Below are 18,840 nucleotides of genomic sequence, written 5' to 3' on the forward strand. Positions count from 1 at the left end.
GGGATGCTGGCTTCCTCCCCGTGCCAATTTTTGTTAGATTTGTACCACTTGTCATTTTTTGGAAGAATTGGATCCCTAATTTAGTTATTTTCCAGAACTCCCACTTTCTTCTCTCCCTCGTAACTTTCTCCAGTCCTTCCTTCCTTCCTTCCTTCCTTCCTTCCTTCTTTCTTTCTTCTTCCTTCCTTCTTTCCTCTCCCTCTCTTCCCTTTCCCTTCCCTCTTCCCTCTTCCACCACTCAATTATCAATTTTAAGTAGTTTTAAGGGGTGATATACTCTATATATCTATAGATTCGTATATTATATGAAAACAACTATCATAGGATAGAAAGAATGAGAGACACTTATCAATTTATACATATACACATACACATACACACACACACACATATATATATCACACTTATAATATTCCTATATTTCTATTAATCTATTAATTTATTCTATTAACCTAAGAGTAAAATCTAAGAGTAAATTGCTTATAGTTATTGATTATATTGTAATCAAACAATATCCTTAGTTAATCAATACTAATGCCAATAATATCCAAAGTTGTTGGAATTAATAATCTTATAGCAATACCAATGACAATAATAATATATTCCTTTGCTAGTAATATTATAACATTAATTCCTATTCTTTAAGTTCAACCTTACATGAGACCCTCCTGAGTTAAATAATTATATGAAAATGTTCTGGGTGCCCTTGGTCCAGTAAATCTTCTTTCTCTCTCTCCGGTTGTTTCTTTTAGTAATGTCCAAAGATTAACCTCAATATTCTCCAGTAATCAGCTCTCTTGTTATCCAAGGGGTATAGTCACCAAAAGATCTGTTTTCTCTTAAGGTATACCATAGGGGGAAAATTCCAGATTTTGCCAATGGATGTCACTCTTCCACAAGCTAACCAGATACAGAGGAACAAGAAACAGATGTGGCAAAATATACTACCATGAGTCAGCTTTCTTTTTTCTTCTTCAAACCTTGAATAGTTAACTCATTTCCCCTGAAGGCATCCATGTAATCAGAGTTATTTACAGCCGGCCTTTATTGTGTTAACTAATTAAGTTTAGATTCAGCTCCTCAGACAGTTCAGAAAAAAAAAAGAATAGTCTCCAGCCTTCACTCAGCATATTCCTCTCACCGCTATAATGAGGGGGGGGAATAGAATAATAGCAATAGCAATAGCAGTAGACTTATATACCGCTTCATAGGCCTTTCAGGCCTCTCTAAGCGGTTTACAGAGAGTCAGCATATTGCCCCCAACAATCTGGGTCCTCATTTTACCCACCTCGGAAGGATGGAAGGCTGAGTCAACCCTGAGCCGGTGAGATTTGAACCGCTGACCTGCTGATCTAGCAGTAGCCTGCAGTGCTGCATTTAACCACTGCGCCACCTTGGCGAAACAACCACCCCACTCCTTCTTTGAGCCCTTAATCTCTTGAGCTGTTTTGGAATAAAAATACCTTCCACCAAGATCAGGAACTGTTAAGCCACTTGTGACTCCAGCAGCTTCTCTGTAATAAAGCCTCGCTTACTTTGAACTGCTGTCAGCATTCTGGGACGGCCTTTACAGATCACCCTCTTCCACGCCCGGGGTTATGAAGGAGATTTCAAGCGCAGACCATGAACTGCCATCCGATGGTCATGCCAAACCAACCTTCTCTTCAGTCTTCCCTACACGAAACCTTCGGTTTACCAAAATCTTTCCAGAAACCCCTCCGGACGCCAGATCCAGCTGCTCTTCATGGAGCTCTCCGTTTAAGCAGCCATTTGTGCTGGCAACTAACCCCACCCTTCCAACAAATGCTGTCGCTTTAAATCGGAACTGAGCATGCCTGGCTGTGGAATTCTGGGAGTTGAAGTCCACAAGTCTAAAAAAATTTGAAACCCACCACTGTGTCAGTGCCTCACCAGCCATAAACCTCACCGCACATGACAGAACTGAAGCACATAACTTAAAAAGAAACAACTGATGCCCATGACTAAAAGCAGTTATAGAACTCAAAGTTAAGATAAAATTTTAGAAGAAGAATTAATGGATTTTAGGATTTGCTCAATATAATTAATAACAAAAGAACCAGTAGCAGGGGTGAAATCCAGCAAGTTCTGACAGATTCTGGAAAACCAGTAGTGGAAATTTTGAGTAGTTCAGAGAACCGGTAGTGGAAATTTTGAGTAGTTCGGATAACCAGCAAATGCCACCTCTGGCTGGCCCCAGAGTGAGGTGGAAATGGAGATTTTGCAGTATCCTTCCCCTTGAGTGCGGTGGGAATGGAGATTTTACAGTATCTTTCCCCTGCCATCCCCACCAAGCCACATCCACCAAGTCAAACCACACCTACAGAACCATTACTAAAAAAAAAATTGAATTTCACTACTGACCAGTAGTATGTTCTGGAGTTAATTTATATTTATTTTAATGAAAATATCAGCATAATCATACAAAGCACAATGGAATCATATAAGGCCTTCCAGTTTTTGCTCTCCAATATTATAGCTCATATTAATGTAGCTTTTATAGTCTCTTGTATAAGAGTATAGAAACCAAATTGGTCCAGCCATTTTATGTGATTTGGTTAACATCTGGATAAGATCCTCTAACTCCTTTAATAAGACCCTCTAACTTCTTCAGTACATTTTCTGATTTAAAGATTGGTGGAGCTCTAAAAGTGTCAATTAATTCTGCCTCCAGTGATTCAGGTGTAACCTGTCTTCCTCTTTCTGCCTAAAATTGTTTATTTGAATAAACTTCTCCAAGGACAGGTATATTATCTTCTCAGGTGTCAACCACAACCTCCACTTCTTGATGCTCATTTAAAGTGCATTTTGAAAAAGTGACTCAATAAGTGTTCTGTGTGATCTATATCTTGTGAAATACATGCCTTAGAAATATTACAAAGGTAGTCAGCATAGGCTTCATTTCAAAAGGCATTCTTGGAACTATAGACTGCTTGTATGTCAGTAGGATTCACTTACAACCCATCTTGCTAGGAAGCCACTCCACCAAGTGTAAGTCAATTGCATTGTAATGACATTGAAGTCATTGACTTAAAGAACAATGTGTTGCTTTCTTTAAACTCCACTATCCTGATTGTTTGTTAAGGTTGATTTGTAGTTAAATCTGGTTAGTTCGAAACATTTGATTGTTTTTATTTTTATTTTCCTTTTTTAAGAGTTTATTTATACATTTTCATTTAACATACATATTGTAAGTGCTTTGTGAACAGTGTATTGTCTGGGTCAATTTGCTTACATAATACTTTTCTAGCTCCTAATTTGTACTATTCAACCATTTATAAAACAAATCCCATGTTTGAAAATACTCTGTATCTTCTTTTTCTTTTATCTTTAATGTCAGTCTGTCCATTTCTGCACAATCTAATATTTTTTAAATTACTTCTGTCGGTGTTTCCTCATTTTTCCAGTACTCTGCAAATACAATCCTTGCAGCTGTCAAAACATGTAATATTAAATACAAATTCCCTTTATCATACTTTTCTATTATTTTACCTAACAAAAATATTTCTGGTTTATAATCTATTTGCAGCTTTAACATTTTTTCTAACCATGCATGTATTTTTGTCCAATATTTCTTTGCTTTCACATATGTCTATCACATGTGATAATAAGTAAGGTGACCAGACGTCCCGATTTTGGTGGGATAGTCACTATTTTTAATAATTTGTCCCGTGTCCCTTCGCATATTGAAAAAGTCCCGATTTTCCAAAAGAAAGAAAATCAATTTTAAAAAGGACGCCGTTAAAAATTTTTTTTTATTTCTCTTAAGTGTCGTTCCTGGTGTGGCCTTTAGAGGGCAGTGTTTCCCTCCCTCCCCTTTTGCGCGTGCGCGCGCCGACGCACGCTGTTTTTCTGCAGGGAGAGCGATGGTAAGGAGGAGGCTAGGTCCTGGGCCAAGCAGCTCAGCCGTTGGAAGTCCCCCCCCCGCTTCTTTTGGGCTCCGCTCTTCTGCAGCCATGCCGTGCAAGCTGCTGCCAATCTAGTCTGGTGAGCCGAGGGGAGGCAGGCGGGGATCCAGTTGGGAGAGGCTGGTGATGGGGGTAGCTTTTGAAAGGGTTGGGAGGCGTGGGGGAAGGCAATGGGGGAAGGCTGCTTTGCAACTGCCAGCAAAGTCCCATCCCCCCGCTCTTGCCTTTCCTTCTGCTTGCTCCATCCCAGCAAAGGCTGAGCCCACCTCTTATTTGGACCTCCTGCATCCCCCTCCCAAATGGAGCACTCCATTTCAAGCAACGAGGGGCGCCAAGCAGGGCAGGGTTGCAAACACCCCCCTCCCCCCAAGGCTGTAGGTGAAAGCTGCTCTCCAGCATCCCGTCCCGTCCCTGCTTTCCCAGACTCAGAGCCATCTCTGTGGAGGTCCTTTTTGGCTTTAATGTGAAGCCTTGAGGGGGGAACAGGGTGCGCCCAGGCACCTCTGCCCCTGAATCAGGAACGCTGGAGAAGCGGGCGCAGATCACTGGCTTTTTAAATCAACTTTTTGGAAGGAGGATGGGAGGACGGATGGGGTGAGTACTAAAGGCATCCCGGCTGAAATCACTTTAAAAAAAAAAGCCATTTAAAAAAAATCCCACTTTTAAGGCGGTGAGCAGATCTAATGCTCCTTCCAACTTCCCACAACAGAGAAAGGCAGGGGGGGAAGAAAGTTAGGGAAGGAAGGAAAGAAGGAAGGAAAGGAAAGGAAGAGGGAAGGAAACAAGGAAGGAAGGAAAAGAAGGAAGGAAAGGAGGAAGGAAGAAAGGAAGGAAGGAAAGGAGGAAGGAAGGAAATAAGGGAAAAAAAGAGTGACTGGCCTCATTTCATCCAAGCAGGTTTTCATGCCCAAAATGGGACTAGAAACTCCTGATTTCTTGTCTGGTGCCTGAACCACTAATGAAAAGAAGGACTAGGAGAGACATGATAGCAGTGTTTCAATATCTCAGGGGTTGCCACAAAGAAGAGGGAGTCAAGCTATTCTCCAAAGCACCTGGAGGCAGAACAAGAAGCAATGGGTGGAAACTAATCAAGGAGAGAAGTTGTGAATGTTCCAACACTGGAAGTTTTTAAAAAGATGTTGGATAACCATTTGTCTGAAATGGTGTAGGGTTTCCTTCCTAAGCAGGGGGTTGGACTAGAAGATCTCCAAGGTGCCTTCCAACTCTGTTATTCTATTCTAACATATACTGTTTTAAAGAAGTACAGAGGGAACAATCCTCCAGGCTTTAGTGACCATCACTAAGTGTTGTAGCTTATGATTCTTGATGAATGTATTCTATTTTATTTTTCTTTATGTACACTGAGAGCATATTCACCAAAGACAAATTCCTTGTGTGTTTAGGAGTTTAGCTTCTCTCTCTTGAAAATGTAAGCTACCATAAGGTATTATAATGCAAGCTAGCCTTAGCTTTCAAACAGTTCATTTAGTGACCAAAGTTGCAATGGCATTGAAAAAGTGACTGATGACCATTTTTCACACTTAGCGACCATTTTCACACTTAGCAACCATTGCAGCATCCTCATGGTCACGTGATCAAATTTTTGATGTTTGGCAACAGTTACAATTTATATTTGTAAATTGTAGTTATGTTGAAATAAAAAATATTACAATACTATTTTTGCGTTGTATGAAAAATTTTGTTGCTCCGTATAAATTTTTTAATCAATATAGAGATAAACATAAAAAATTGTCAGATGCAATTTATTAGCAAAACACTTACACTTTGCCATCCTTTGATCTCGTTATGTTTGTTTTTTTTAATGCAGTCAATCTTTCTTTTCCCTTGAGTAGCTTTGTTTTTTTGGCTGTTTGGTAAAAAATAAAGTTGTCTGCTACACATTTTCTTTGTTCTCATTGGTTAATTCAGTTATTTTGATTAATGCTATATATAGCTGTGAATAAATCTACTTGGTTGGTATTCTGTGTCTTGAAGTTTAGTTTTTTCTGGGGGATGCTATGTTCTCCAATAGAAATAGAATGGCTGGATATATGTGCTGGATAAATGCACAGAAATCTTCCCACAACATAATGCTGATAATATTATCTATTCTGGCAGTGAATGTTTGCTGAAAGAAAACCTGGTTTAAAAAAAATTAAAAACCCAGTAAAACCCAGCACTCTTGATTTCAAGTTGACATTATTAAACATCTAGGCATCCTTGTATAATTATAGTAAATAAACTTTCTGCATGTAACACAATACGTAAATATGTTTTAATAGTTTTCAGAGGACACAGTGTCTCATTTAAATTTTGATTTCCGGAAGAATATACTCCATTTTTTAAAATTAGCTTATGGGTAGCTCAGAAAAGGATATGGAAAATGGGAAAATAATATTAGCAATTGAAAAAAAATTAGCATGTATTTACAGGAGAAAAAAACTGTGTAACAATATCAAAATAAAAGAGAGAGAGAATCCATTGGAGAAGACAACCTGCTGCACTTCGGATGTTGCTGGCATATAAGGGTCCTTGAAAAAGATTTCTTAGTAACATATGGAGTACCACAGGCTTCCGATCCAAAACTACAAAAAGCTTGCTTCTTCCTGACTTGGCCCATATGCAATTGCTAGTGAGAGGAAAAAATGCTGTGATCCAATCATTTCTTGGCCATTGATATTCCATTCAAAATACTAGCAAGAAAGGCGTTTAGGTGGATTGGATGTAAATATCTTATGTCATCATTCTGAAAAAAAATGGACTTCCTTCTCTATATTTTTGCTCCATGTTCCTTCCTTTTAAGCCTGAAAGAACAACATTTGTGTGGATAGTGAAATTGTACTGTAATTGACATAAATAACACTGGATGGACTGAAGCCATTGCTTGATGAAATGTATATTGAGAAAATTCTAGGTGAATCCTTGATACCTTCTAGCTCAATGCTGAACTCCCAGCATTTCACATAATTTAAATGTTGCCTGCTGCTTCTATTTTAGTTCAGCAACATCTCTTTTAAACTTCACAGCAATAAGAATCCCTCCTTTATAACCACAGAGTATTACTCCAGTAAGACTACAGCCAGTCCAAGGGTTTTATCTCAGGGATGTCCCTATGTATGTTATATCAGGCCTCATCATTAACCATGGCAATTAGTGCTAATGGAAGCTTAACAATCATAATAACAAAGAGTCATGCTTTTCCTACCTCGTTTTACCAAATAAGAGGCAGTTTTCTTTGTAATAATGTTGCACATTTCTTGTCAGAAGATTTATTTCAGTCTTTTTGCTACTGGCAATTTATGCTCTGTTGCTATTTGGGAATCTCTTCCCTCTCTCCAGCAAGATCCAGAAAGTAAAGCCCTACAACTTCGTTAATATAAAGTACATAAGTGCATAAATCAACTCTGATTAACCAATTAGACATGCAGATTGGGAATTTAAATGTTTTGCAGTCCCAGCATCCTGGGATGGGAAAGACTGCTTAGTGTGCTTTTTTTTTTTCTTCCAAGAATGGAAAATTGGGGAGCAGCATTTTAATCAACTGGGCTATGGTAAATGAAACCAAAGAAATCTAGACATCTGTACATCCTCTGCTCTCAGACGTATTGTTTTTCACATATAACTGAAAATTTATATTTTTAAAAAACTACAAAATTAAAAAATAAACAGAAAAAAAAGTTATATTGGGGGGGAACCCTCAGAAAAGAGTAAAAGTGAAGAGAAGAAAGAAGGGGGAAAGTAAAGATAGAAAAAGAATGGTTTCTGATTTTCTTTGTGTAGATATAGATTTAACTCCCCCCATCAAACTCTTACTTTAAGAATAACATTGTATATATTTGTAAGTCCTTCCCCCTTTGAATATATAAAAGTCTTGCTGCAGTTATCATATATTAAAATAAAGTTCCATAAGATGTTTTCCATTTGTTTGTTCTCCCTCCCCAAAGCCTGGCAAACTACAGACATTCTTTTGTTAATTTGGTTCTTGATAATAGTTTTCTAAATACATAATGTTATTTTTGAATTTTAGACACCATCGTACCTGACCCTTTTCAGGAACGCTAGCCACATCGAACATGCGTATTAAAAATAATGTGCTCTAATGTATTACTTCTATATACAGCAGCAAAAAACAGGCATGGAGCAAAATTCTACTAATGAGATGTATATATCATGTTAAACAGAATGCAGATACCCAGCTGGAATAATTCTCTTTCACATATATTCCTTCAAGCATAGAGAGGTTACTCACAAGACAGAACAAACTGGTCATTGGCTCAAATACAAAATGCTTTCACAGGATCAGTGTTAAACCTGGCTTATACATCGGGTTGAAGGTGGTGTGAAGGCCTGGATCAAAGACACTATCAACATCTCTCTGGTGTCATGCTGTTCCCTTGAAAGAGATGATGGTACTTCCCATTCTGTAAACTGTTTCCTAAATCTAGGCAATTTAGGCAGCCTAATCTCTCACCTTTCCTGGATTGTTGGGAAGGTTGTTAGTTACAGAGTAACTGAATGGAATCAGACTAGCTGGTACTCTCTGACATAATTCTTTCTAATTATTTTATTTAATGCCTCCCCTCATCACAACCTAGACTGGATGGACTAGATTTACCAGTAATTACTTTGGTATATTTATGTGATGTACTCTTTCACTGTAGTTGATCATTTTGCTTTAATTTTGACAATCAGAACCAAAAATGGTGCAACTTCAGCTTCAATGTCGACCCCAAGTGGTACCAAAAACAGGAGAGGGGGAAACAATGGCTAATTGATTAAATGGCATTGTTTATATATGAAAGACTTTGGAGACAATCCAAAAATCTATTTTTTCTTTCCAAGCACGAACCACTGGTTTCTAGACTGGACAGAACAGGAAACGACAATGTTTATAATGTCTTTAATAATTGCAATACCTTTCTAAAATCCCAATTATATAGGAAAATCTTGTGAGCGAATGATATGGAAAATATTATTCAGATTTAAACAGACTTTATGGGATTTTTTTTTTTACAAATGTAGTTATATGATACTTCCTATTGAGTTTTAAACTGATGCTGAGCCAATTTAATTGGGATCAATTAAACTGAGCTGGAACCAATTTAATTATTATTGTTAATTATTGTTCAGTTTATGGATGCTCCTAGAAAAGATGTGATTCTGCATAGAAGAAACTGAAATCTTAGTTAGAATCAGGTCGTATGAAGGAATTCACATCCCAATTTTACAAACTGGTAGAGAAATGGAAATGTTTAAATAAAGTTTGCAATTTATTGCATACTTTGCAGCTACAATATTCATGTACTTTCTTTCTATGTTATGTGTCAGTTTCCTCAGGAATTCAAAATGTTTTTGATCATATCCTCTGCTGAACCTTTTCAAATGAGACTTAAACCAATATTTCCATTTTTCTAAATGTTTAATTCTACAAGCAATCAAATATCGTCATCATAATCACTGTCACATTAGAAAATTTAAAATTCTTTTTCTTCTGCTAGACATTTCACTTTTTCAACTTAACTTATATTTAGCAATCTTTGATTTACTACTGAATTATTGGGTTTACAAGATTTTTTTTTTGATGTTTTACTAAACAGGGTTTTATAAGTAGTTTTTTTCCTGTTCCTAATTTCCTTCTTCTAGTTCTTCTCTTAGAATGGTTGTTTCTTTTCTTTTGTTTAAGGTAGATATAATATGATCCCTTTTTAAAGCAAACTGAAGAGACAGTGGGAGTCAGAAACTCATGTCATCCAGGGCAAAAGAAGTGGGCATCTTGATTTTCTTTCCAATCCAGCAGATAAGAACTAATGTTTTAAAACTTTAATATGAAGACTCTAATATAAATATTGTAATCACCAGTGACATGCAGCGAGGTTTATGGCTGGTAAGGCAAAAAGAAAGAAAGCGGCTTTTGGCCGCCCTGGTGCTATGTCCGACATAGAGGCGGGACGCTTTTGCCCGCTTTCAAGAAATATGCTGCTTCTGTTGTTCTCATGTCCTTCCCCTGAAATTAGTTAGCTTCAATTCTTAAGAAGGATTAAAAATCTGGGTTTTCATATACATACATGTATGATAAATACATGTTAAGTTATTGGGGGTTTTTTTGGTTACTTTCATTATTTTCTATGGAGATTCTCATTAATCTAGGCCATGGTTGTCCCAACTGTGCTTTTTTCAAGAGGCAACTGGACTTTCTGTTTTTTCTTTGAAGATGTTTTACTTCTTATTCAAGAAGCTTAAAAATAAACAACTCTGTGTTAAATTGTTAAATTCAGTCATTGGTCAATCATCATTCGAGGCCAGGCAAGCAATGCTGGAGAGATCTTCACAGTGCCTGACCAACCACAAACCTCAAAGAAAGAAAGCTGAAGCACCAATTTCTGATGTTACAATTGCTATTATAACGCCAAGAATAGCAATAGCACTTAATAATGCTTCACAGTGCTTTACAGCCCCCTCTAAGTGGTTTACACAGTCAGCATTCCCCCACTCTCCACAGTCTGGGCCCTCATTTTACCAACCTTGGAAGAACGGAAGGCTGACTCAATCTTGAGCTGGTGAGATTTGAACTGCTGAACTGCTGGAAGCTGGCAGTCAGCAGATTGAGCCTTCAGTACTGCATTCTAACCAGTGTACCACAGAAGCAAGATAACAAGAGAATTGATGCTTTTGAACTTTAGTGTTATAAAAACTAACCCAAAGCTCTCATTTGAGGCACAAATGACTAGTTATCCTATTTTGGACACATTATATGAAAACCTAACTGGAGAATGGGAAAGATGCTGACTCAGTTTCAGTGGAGGGTGAGCATTGGAAGAGCTGAAGGATCAGGTTAGGGACAGATTATCATGAAGAAAATATGTCTCTATGGTTGCTAAAAGTCAATAATTACTTGATGGCATATAATCAACAATCTGCGGGGCAATGTATAGTCAAATAATCTGACTGCTACTGGGTTCAGGAAAATCAAAGAAATCTGGTGTCTGGGGAAATGGTTATTTCTTGAATTAAATATTGTTTTCCTATGTTTTTCTTTTTCTCATTTATTCTTTTACTACCTCTTCTAACACTTTCCAAATGTTGGAGATCTTGAAAGCTTACACATTTTTCTTGGTGTTTGATATAACATGGATTTGGAATGCTCTCATTACTATCCTCTCATATAAACATCTATAGCTACATTTGAGGGTTTTTAAAAAAAAGAAAAAATAGATGATCTAGTCGTATGTTTCTTCTTCTAATATGTAATTTGGCCTAATTTTAGCTCACAACCTTAATTAATGTCTTCCAGAGAGCATCCTACTGCAGTAGGCAGGTTGATTACTATTCTGCATGAGGACACGTTTGGCTATCAAATTATACCTTTCATGCTTAATCATTATGTTAGGTAAGCAAAAAGAATTCTTTTTCTTTCTATACACACAGACATAGATACAAACACAAGCCTATAAACTGCCCCAACTTTGACTCAACCACATTGTATTTAAGAGGCAAATTTTAAACCAATAAGTTTTTTTTAACATAGTATTGGGCTCTGGTTCAAAGTAAGCATTGGAAAATAGACAATTCTAAATATTTTATTTTTCAGTACTTTATGTCTTCAAGTGATTTGTGATACGTGGTGCAAAGGGCATTGCAAATGGCATTAGATTCTGTACTGTTATATCTGGAAAGACAATCATACTTCATAAATGAAATATTTTTTTAAAGGGTTGGAGCATATTGGCAAAATAGAAACCCCAAAGTTATATATGCTAGTAGGCAAACATGAAATGACTGGTTCTTATTAAGTCATCAAAATTTCTATGGCAATTTCTATGGTCTTTTATGGTCGTTTCTCAAAGATAGTAACAGGAGAAGGGTAGGGTAGTAATTTTATATTTGGTAACTATAAATATATATACTTACATCATCTATTATTTATGCATATGTAGCCTATATCATTTTCTTCTTTTTTGAAACGTATAAATATGGCTGAATAGTTTTGTCTGTAGAAGCTCCGCCCACTATTTTTTGGAGGAAATTTCTTCAATGCACAATTAACAATGAATATTATGGTGAGAGTTGATTATTGGCTTGAGGTTCTGCGTTTGATTCCACAGAACTGATGCTGTTCAACTGCCATCTCTCTTCATCCACCTGAAGTTAACTGGTAAGTTATGGTGAGTGAAGAGAGATAGCAGTTGAACAGCTCCAAGAGAAGTATCAAGAGCAGAATTGTGAATTGTACACCACTTTTGTAGAGCTCACTAAGGCTTTTGACACTGTCAGTCATGAAGGTCTGTGGCTCATCATGTCAAAATTTGGGTGCCTCATAACTTTATTTTGATGGTATGTCAGTTCCATGACGGTATGGTAGCTCGTATTCTGGATGACGGAGAAACTTCAGAGGCCTTTCCTGTTACAAAGGGCATCTAGCAAGGGTGCATATTGGCACCGACCTTGTTCAGCGTAATATTCTCAGCCAAACTGTCATATGCCTTCCAGAACAGTTTCTTGGGAATTAGCCTGAGATACAGGACTGATGGGAAATTGTCTGAGAAGACTCCAGGCTGTCACCAAGATAAAGGAGACTGTGCTACATGACTTTCTCTTTGCTGATGAGTGTGCCCTGAATGCTGGATCAGAGCAGAAAATGCAAGCCAGTGTGGACAAATTTGCAGCAGCATGCAACTAGCCTCATCAACATAAAAAGACTGAAGTGATGCATCAGCCAGCTCCAAAAGCCCAACACCAAGAGCCTACCATCACAGTGAAGGGACAAAAGGGACAAGCAGTGGACCAATTTACATACCTTGGGAGCACCCTCTCCTGTGCAGTGACAATTGACATTGATGCCAACTGCAGAATCACCAAAGCAAGCTCTGCATTTGGCAGGTTACTGACTAATGTGTGGGACCGCCGTGGAATAAGCCTTGCTATAAAGCTCAAAATCTACCTAGCACTAGTGGTAACTCCCTGATGTATATCAGTGAGACTTGGATTGTATACAGGAGGCACGCTAGGCAATTGAACCACTTTCACATGACATGCCTCCATAGATTATTGAGTATCTGGTGGCAAGACAAGGTGCCAGGCCTGCTATCAGTTCACACTCTGCTAATGAAAGCCCAGACAGGCTGGGCAGGCCCTGTTGCAAGGATGCCAGATCATCACATTCCCAAACAACTCTATGGTGAGCTGTCTCAAGGAAAGTGATCACACAGGGGACAAAGGAAGCGATACAGACACACATTGAAAGCCTCCTTCAAGATGCTGGAAATTGACATTACCTCCTGGAAATCCTGGCACAATACTGATCAACATGGTGCACGCTGAGCCACCAAAGTTGCCAGACATCTGAGGACAGAACAATAATCACAACACAAGAGAAGCGAGCACTCCGCCAAGCCAGAGCTGTAAATGCTGCAACAATGGTGCCCACACGTCTACCTGACATGTGGCAGAACATTTCACTCCCGTATAGGCCTTACCATCCACCTGAAGACACATTGCGGACAGCCCACAACCTGTTAGATGTCAAGGGACAAGTGGTGTTTGTGGGATCATGAAAAGGGACCTTTTGCAATTGGCTGCTGAGTAAGAAAACTGTTCAATGCTGTGGCATAGCCTAAAGAATAGACACTGGAACAGATTCAATTTCTAAAGCATTTTTTACTTTTTAAATTTAAGAGAGGCATTCTTTAATTATGAAGTATATTTCTACTTGGAGAAATACTATGGAGAAATTTTCAGTACTTTAGGATGTATTTTATAGAAAATTTATTTGGATGTTGGATTTAGTTTATAGAGTGAGAAGACGAAGGTTTGGAACTCTGTTTCTTTGCAACCAAGTTACCTTTTTATATAGAGAACTTAAATTCTTTAGTTTTTGATTACTCTGTTTATTATGTTAGGGGCCGTTTTCTATTTTATTTAATCTTCTTCTTTGGATGCTTTTTTCCTATCATTTTGCTCATTGGTTTGGATTTATAAACATATGTAAACTTTCTCTTTTTACCTTTCCTTTCCCTCTTTCTCTGTCTTCCCTTCCTTCTCTCCCTTCCAACATGGTGGCTACTTTCAGAATTGTACCATGTGATGTAGTGATCTATTACAATTCATAATACAAAAGGGACAGAATTTATGTTATTTTGTCATTTGGGCTCCACTCTTGCCTTTGACCATGCTTCAGATGTATAAAAACTCTTAAATGTGAGTAAAACCGAAAATGTTAGTGGTGCTGTAACTATGTTTAATATCACTTATAAATCCTGCACAATTGAAGGGCTTCGTAAAATGTGAGAACTTTCAATAAAAACACACACACACACCCACTGAGCTGAAGGAGCAGGATTTTAACACACATTCCAATTTTTTCCCCATGTAACAAATATTTAATATTTGTGCTGGATTAACCTGACAGGAATAGGCTTCTTCAAGCAAAAGAGTGATATAAAATCATCACCAAATATTTGTAAAAATATAGGGGATAGGTTCATTTTTCCTTTCTTTGTATATAGTTTTCTCTATCATTACACACACTGTTGACTCACAAACACGTATCTCAATATAGTGTCTTAAGGGTATTTTACATTATTTATTACCATCATTTCATGGATTAAAAAATTGGAGTAAATTCTACTTTCCTATGATGGGTAAGAGAGAAAACAGTGTTTAGTTTTTACAAGATAAAACACAAAATTCAAGATGTGTGCATGTTAGTTCTTTCTTTAATAAAGTAGCCAGTCATTCTTAGAGAGGAAAAATACAACTTTTCACAGCTAAAAAATGAACAGATCTAGTCACTAAATTATCCTTGACATTCTTCAGCAATGTAAGCTGACATGCAAAAGAGAGAAATCCAGAAGAGTTTCTAACAGGTTGAAAAATGTTTTAGAGCATCACATATTAATACTAACAAACCCTTTATACTATATATTCTTTCCTGTCAGTTTACTGTTAACAATAGCTGAGATGAGCAGATTGTACTTAAGAGAGAAAATAAATTGGTGCTTTAATTTGGGAACCTTAGTACACTTGGTAGAAAGCAATGTGTTATTATGGTCTAATTTTCTTTGATTGACACTTCCAGTGTCATGCAAAATGAAATTTGGTATATTATTAAGTTTTACCACATGGCATTACTTTATTTGAATTTTCCAAAGAAATTATTCACCTTTCTGTTAGCAAAGTGCTATTTATTACATGAAACCAGAAAGATAACATTGAGAAAGTAAATATATACCAAATAAGGCAAACATATTATGGCAAAAATTGCTCTGACAAGAAAAAATATTTGAACCATGAAATAGGCAAAGGAGTCAAACATTTTAAAACAAAACAAACATACAAAACAAACCTCTGCCCAACTATTTTTTCATTTAGTGAAAGGTGACCTACTATTTTCTCATCTATTCCTATTCATTTTCTACTATTAAAAAGTTTGCTTTAAATGGCACTTTTAATGTATGGTAAGAAACGAAAAATTCAGGGCAGAAAGCAGTAAGGTTAGCCATGTCAAATTAATCACCAGTTATCATCCTCATGAAAATCAAGGAAATTAAATAACTCTACACAGATCATAGGGCAGAATCCTGAGGTGATTTATTTTATGATAGTTTAAGTAAAAGAGCATTAGATTTAAAATTGCATAAACAGAACACTTTTAGGTTTTTCATTTGAATCAATAGTTATGTGATTACTTTCTTCATTAACTCTATTAACTATATACTTTGAAGCTCTTTATAGAAACTCTCAATATTATATCTAACTTTAAAACACCAGGAAGCATCTTCTCATAACTCATTCAAGTTATCTAAACATGTAACTATACAATTGCCATATATAATTACTTGATAATTTTAGTCCTATGTCAGTAAATTTATAGAAGCAAAACTATGGCTAAAGGACAGGGCATTACAAATCCAAGTGAGTTTAGGTGAACCAAATGAATTATAGGAGTGTCAATTCAGTTAAATTTACCACATCAAGCTCAGAACATGTTCAGAAAGTAGTAGATTTTTCAATATTTCAAATTTCATCTGTATGATCTAGATAGTTACTAGCGTAATATTCAAAAAGAATTGTATGCTGTGTAAGCACATTCTCTGTAGTTTGTGATCAGGTTATACTTTGGGTTATCATGATTCATACGTCATATTCACAGGGAAAAGAATTGCTCATGGAAATTATGATGACAATTGTTATACAGCAGTGTTCTCATTCTCATATCCTATCACTCACCATGATTATGGTTACAGTATTGCGCATCCAATAAAAATAAAGCATATGGGGAGTGTTTTGCTTAAGAATAAAGCTCCAAGAATATTACTAACCAGGAGGGGAAAAATGATCATGTTAAACTATACACTGTTGTGATCATTAGTTCCAAGGGTTCAAGATATAATATACCTAAGCTTTTCAGTAAAGCCATTTTTAATGGGTTGCTTAGACTGTGGCTATGGGAGTTTTCTATTAAGAACTGTTGATTACCTATTACAGTAGAGAATTAGTTTTTAGAGGCTAAATCATTGAACAAATGTCTCTCTTCTTAACTAAATCCAGAGAAAGCTTGCTGGAATATTAAAAAGATATATTGGTTTCAAGACCCATTTCTCTGTGAGTTAAATAGCATTCAACTTGCAAACAACAAAACAGTTTGGAAAATGCAATTTCCTTGGAATGAATACCACATACCAGGAAGAAAGACCAGCATAACACCATGATTTTGACTAATTAACCTTAATACATTATTTCTTTTCTCTCTGGGTCAATATAGTTAGCAAGTATGGAATTAGCAATGGCCACATGAGCAAAGAGAATCTAATTAGAAATCAGAGTGCTTCAATAAAGTTAGACTTTAGGCTGTTTCTTAAAGTTGATGTCTGTAACTATTTCTATCATTATTTACTAAAATTCCCAAAAAACAACAAACTAACTCCTCCCCAAACTGGACACTAACCTATGAATATTGTTTTGTGATTGTCAGGATAATAGTATGGACTGTGTCCAGAAATATTTTAGCTCTCTACTAGAAATTCTGCCCTTGAGTGAATTACAGTCAGAATGGAAATTCAATCACTTAGGAGTCTTGCTGTCCTTAGTGTGAAAAGATAGATCCTGGACTTTAAATTAATATTTAAAAATGACTTTTTATTAAGGTTCTCAAAAACTTTGTTCCTAGACAAAATAGGATGGCAGAAGTCTTGAAATAACTAAAAATACATCCCAGATGTTAGGAAACAAATTCAGGACTAGAACAGCTATAATCCCAACTGTTTCAAGGCATTGAATTTGTATTACCTTGTAAGGATGAATATTTGCATGAATAGTAGCTATTGGTTCGGCACCATCTATAAAGTGATTATGGCTGTTTTCTTCTTCAGAAAATGATTGAGGAGGCAGCATCAGACAAATAGAGGGATATAACTTGAAACAAGCATTCCTCTTGTCTGATGACAGGAATATCTGATTTTACTCATAGCTTCTATGATCTATCAGGTTCTGAAATCATTTTAATATTCATTTGTTTCCCTATATTTGAGCAGATAAATTCATGAGATTATGCAATGCATTTTATTTTATATGATGAAGGAATATAAATTTATTAATTCAAGGTTTCAAAAATCTGTTAATAGGAGTAAACCAACAATATCTGCACTCATGTATTACATCTTGATATTACATGTGTGCATTTTAAAGGCAATCATTACATGTTTGGTGTTGCAATGTGGGTTGCCTTGATGGCATCTGTGCACTTGCATGTTTAGCCTTATAAATCTGGAATCCCAACAGACCAAGTCTTGAGGCACAGGAGTTGCTAACTTCTTGAATAACATTCTTACATTTCAAGAGGGCTAACAATTGTAAAATCAGAATCCTTGCTGTTGTTGCTATTGCTATCTTCAGGACTAGAACTTAGGTTACTTGAAGAGGCAGACATAGATCCCAGCAGTGGATCAGTGAAGGCTAAAGAAGTGTGACATGGGGCCTCAATCTTCATGTTCATATCCTGGGAAGCTGGCAGAGTCTGTTCCTGGTCAGAAGCAGAAACGTTTCCTTCCTTTTTAGAAACTAGGATGTAATCATCACTGTGTCTTTTGATAGGACTTCTACCTGGATGATCAGTAGCCTATGAAAGAGAAAAAAAATAGTTAAATGATAAAGCTTAAGCGGTCATTTCCTTAGGTTGCAGTTACAGCCACCATAATCACAGCTGGGACATACCTCTACAGCTGTGGTTGGTGATGCCTCCACCATTGCTCCCGCATAAAGTTACATGCCAAAAAAGGTACATATAAAGGGTATCCTAGATGGAAACTCTTTAAGCAGCGCCTCTCCTATAGATCATAAAGGATAGTTGGTTTATCAAGTAGAGATGTCCCCTTTCTTAATAGAAACATGCATAGAATTTAGAAAATTTCTTCAGCTTCTGGACTGCCAGGTATTTCTGTATTTTTATTCAGCGCACTTTGTCTTCTTGTATGGCGAATATCTTTATGCATGGAAAATGTCACTATGAGGTGGTCCTCAGTGATTTACAATACAAAAAAATAATTGGTTTAATAATGAGTACTAAACTGCAAAGAAAAGGTTCTGAAATAGTTTCAATGCAGAAATTTAAAATGTAAAACTTGATATACACACTTGTTTTCTCAACTCATTTTTACAGACAAAGGTTTCTACAGCATCTTTGGTAATCCTAGCCTTTTCTGATGCTGGTATCTCCAGAGTTTATCCCTATTCTTTCTCTGCCAGTTTCCGTTTAAAAAAATCTTATAGTGACACGAAGCATGTTTCCTTCCATCTGCTCCCGCTCCCGAATAAATGGAAAATAATAGAATTATACTTCCAGGAGCTTTGAAAATTAACAACCTTAAACTTAATGCCATATGGTTCTTCAGAATACTTTTCCTGATGAATTTCTGATTGG

At 36.6% G+C, this 18,840-nt stretch overlaps 1 protein-coding gene across 1 annotated transcript in view; it reads right to left on the minus strand.

The window, feature by feature from the left end:
* Positions 1-14,618: 14,618 nt before the first annotated feature.
* The window catches only part of TBC1D5 (TBC1 domain family member 5), a 379,115-nt gene continuing 374,893 nt past the window's right edge, over positions 14,619-18,840 (minus strand). Inside the window, exon 19 of the mRNA XM_032235839.1 lies at positions 14,619-18,039. Coding sequence (XP_032091730.1) covers positions 17,749-18,039 — 291 coding nt within the window. The 3' untranslated portion in view covers positions 14,619-17,748. The remainder of the gene's footprint in view (positions 18,040-18,840) is intronic.

This window comes from Thamnophis elegans, chromosome Z (assembly GCF_009769535.1).
Source record: "Thamnophis elegans isolate rThaEle1 chromosome Z, rThaEle1.pri, whole genome shotgun sequence".
Taxonomy (NCBI): Eukaryota; Metazoa; Chordata; class Lepidosauria; order Squamata; family Colubridae; genus Thamnophis; species Thamnophis elegans.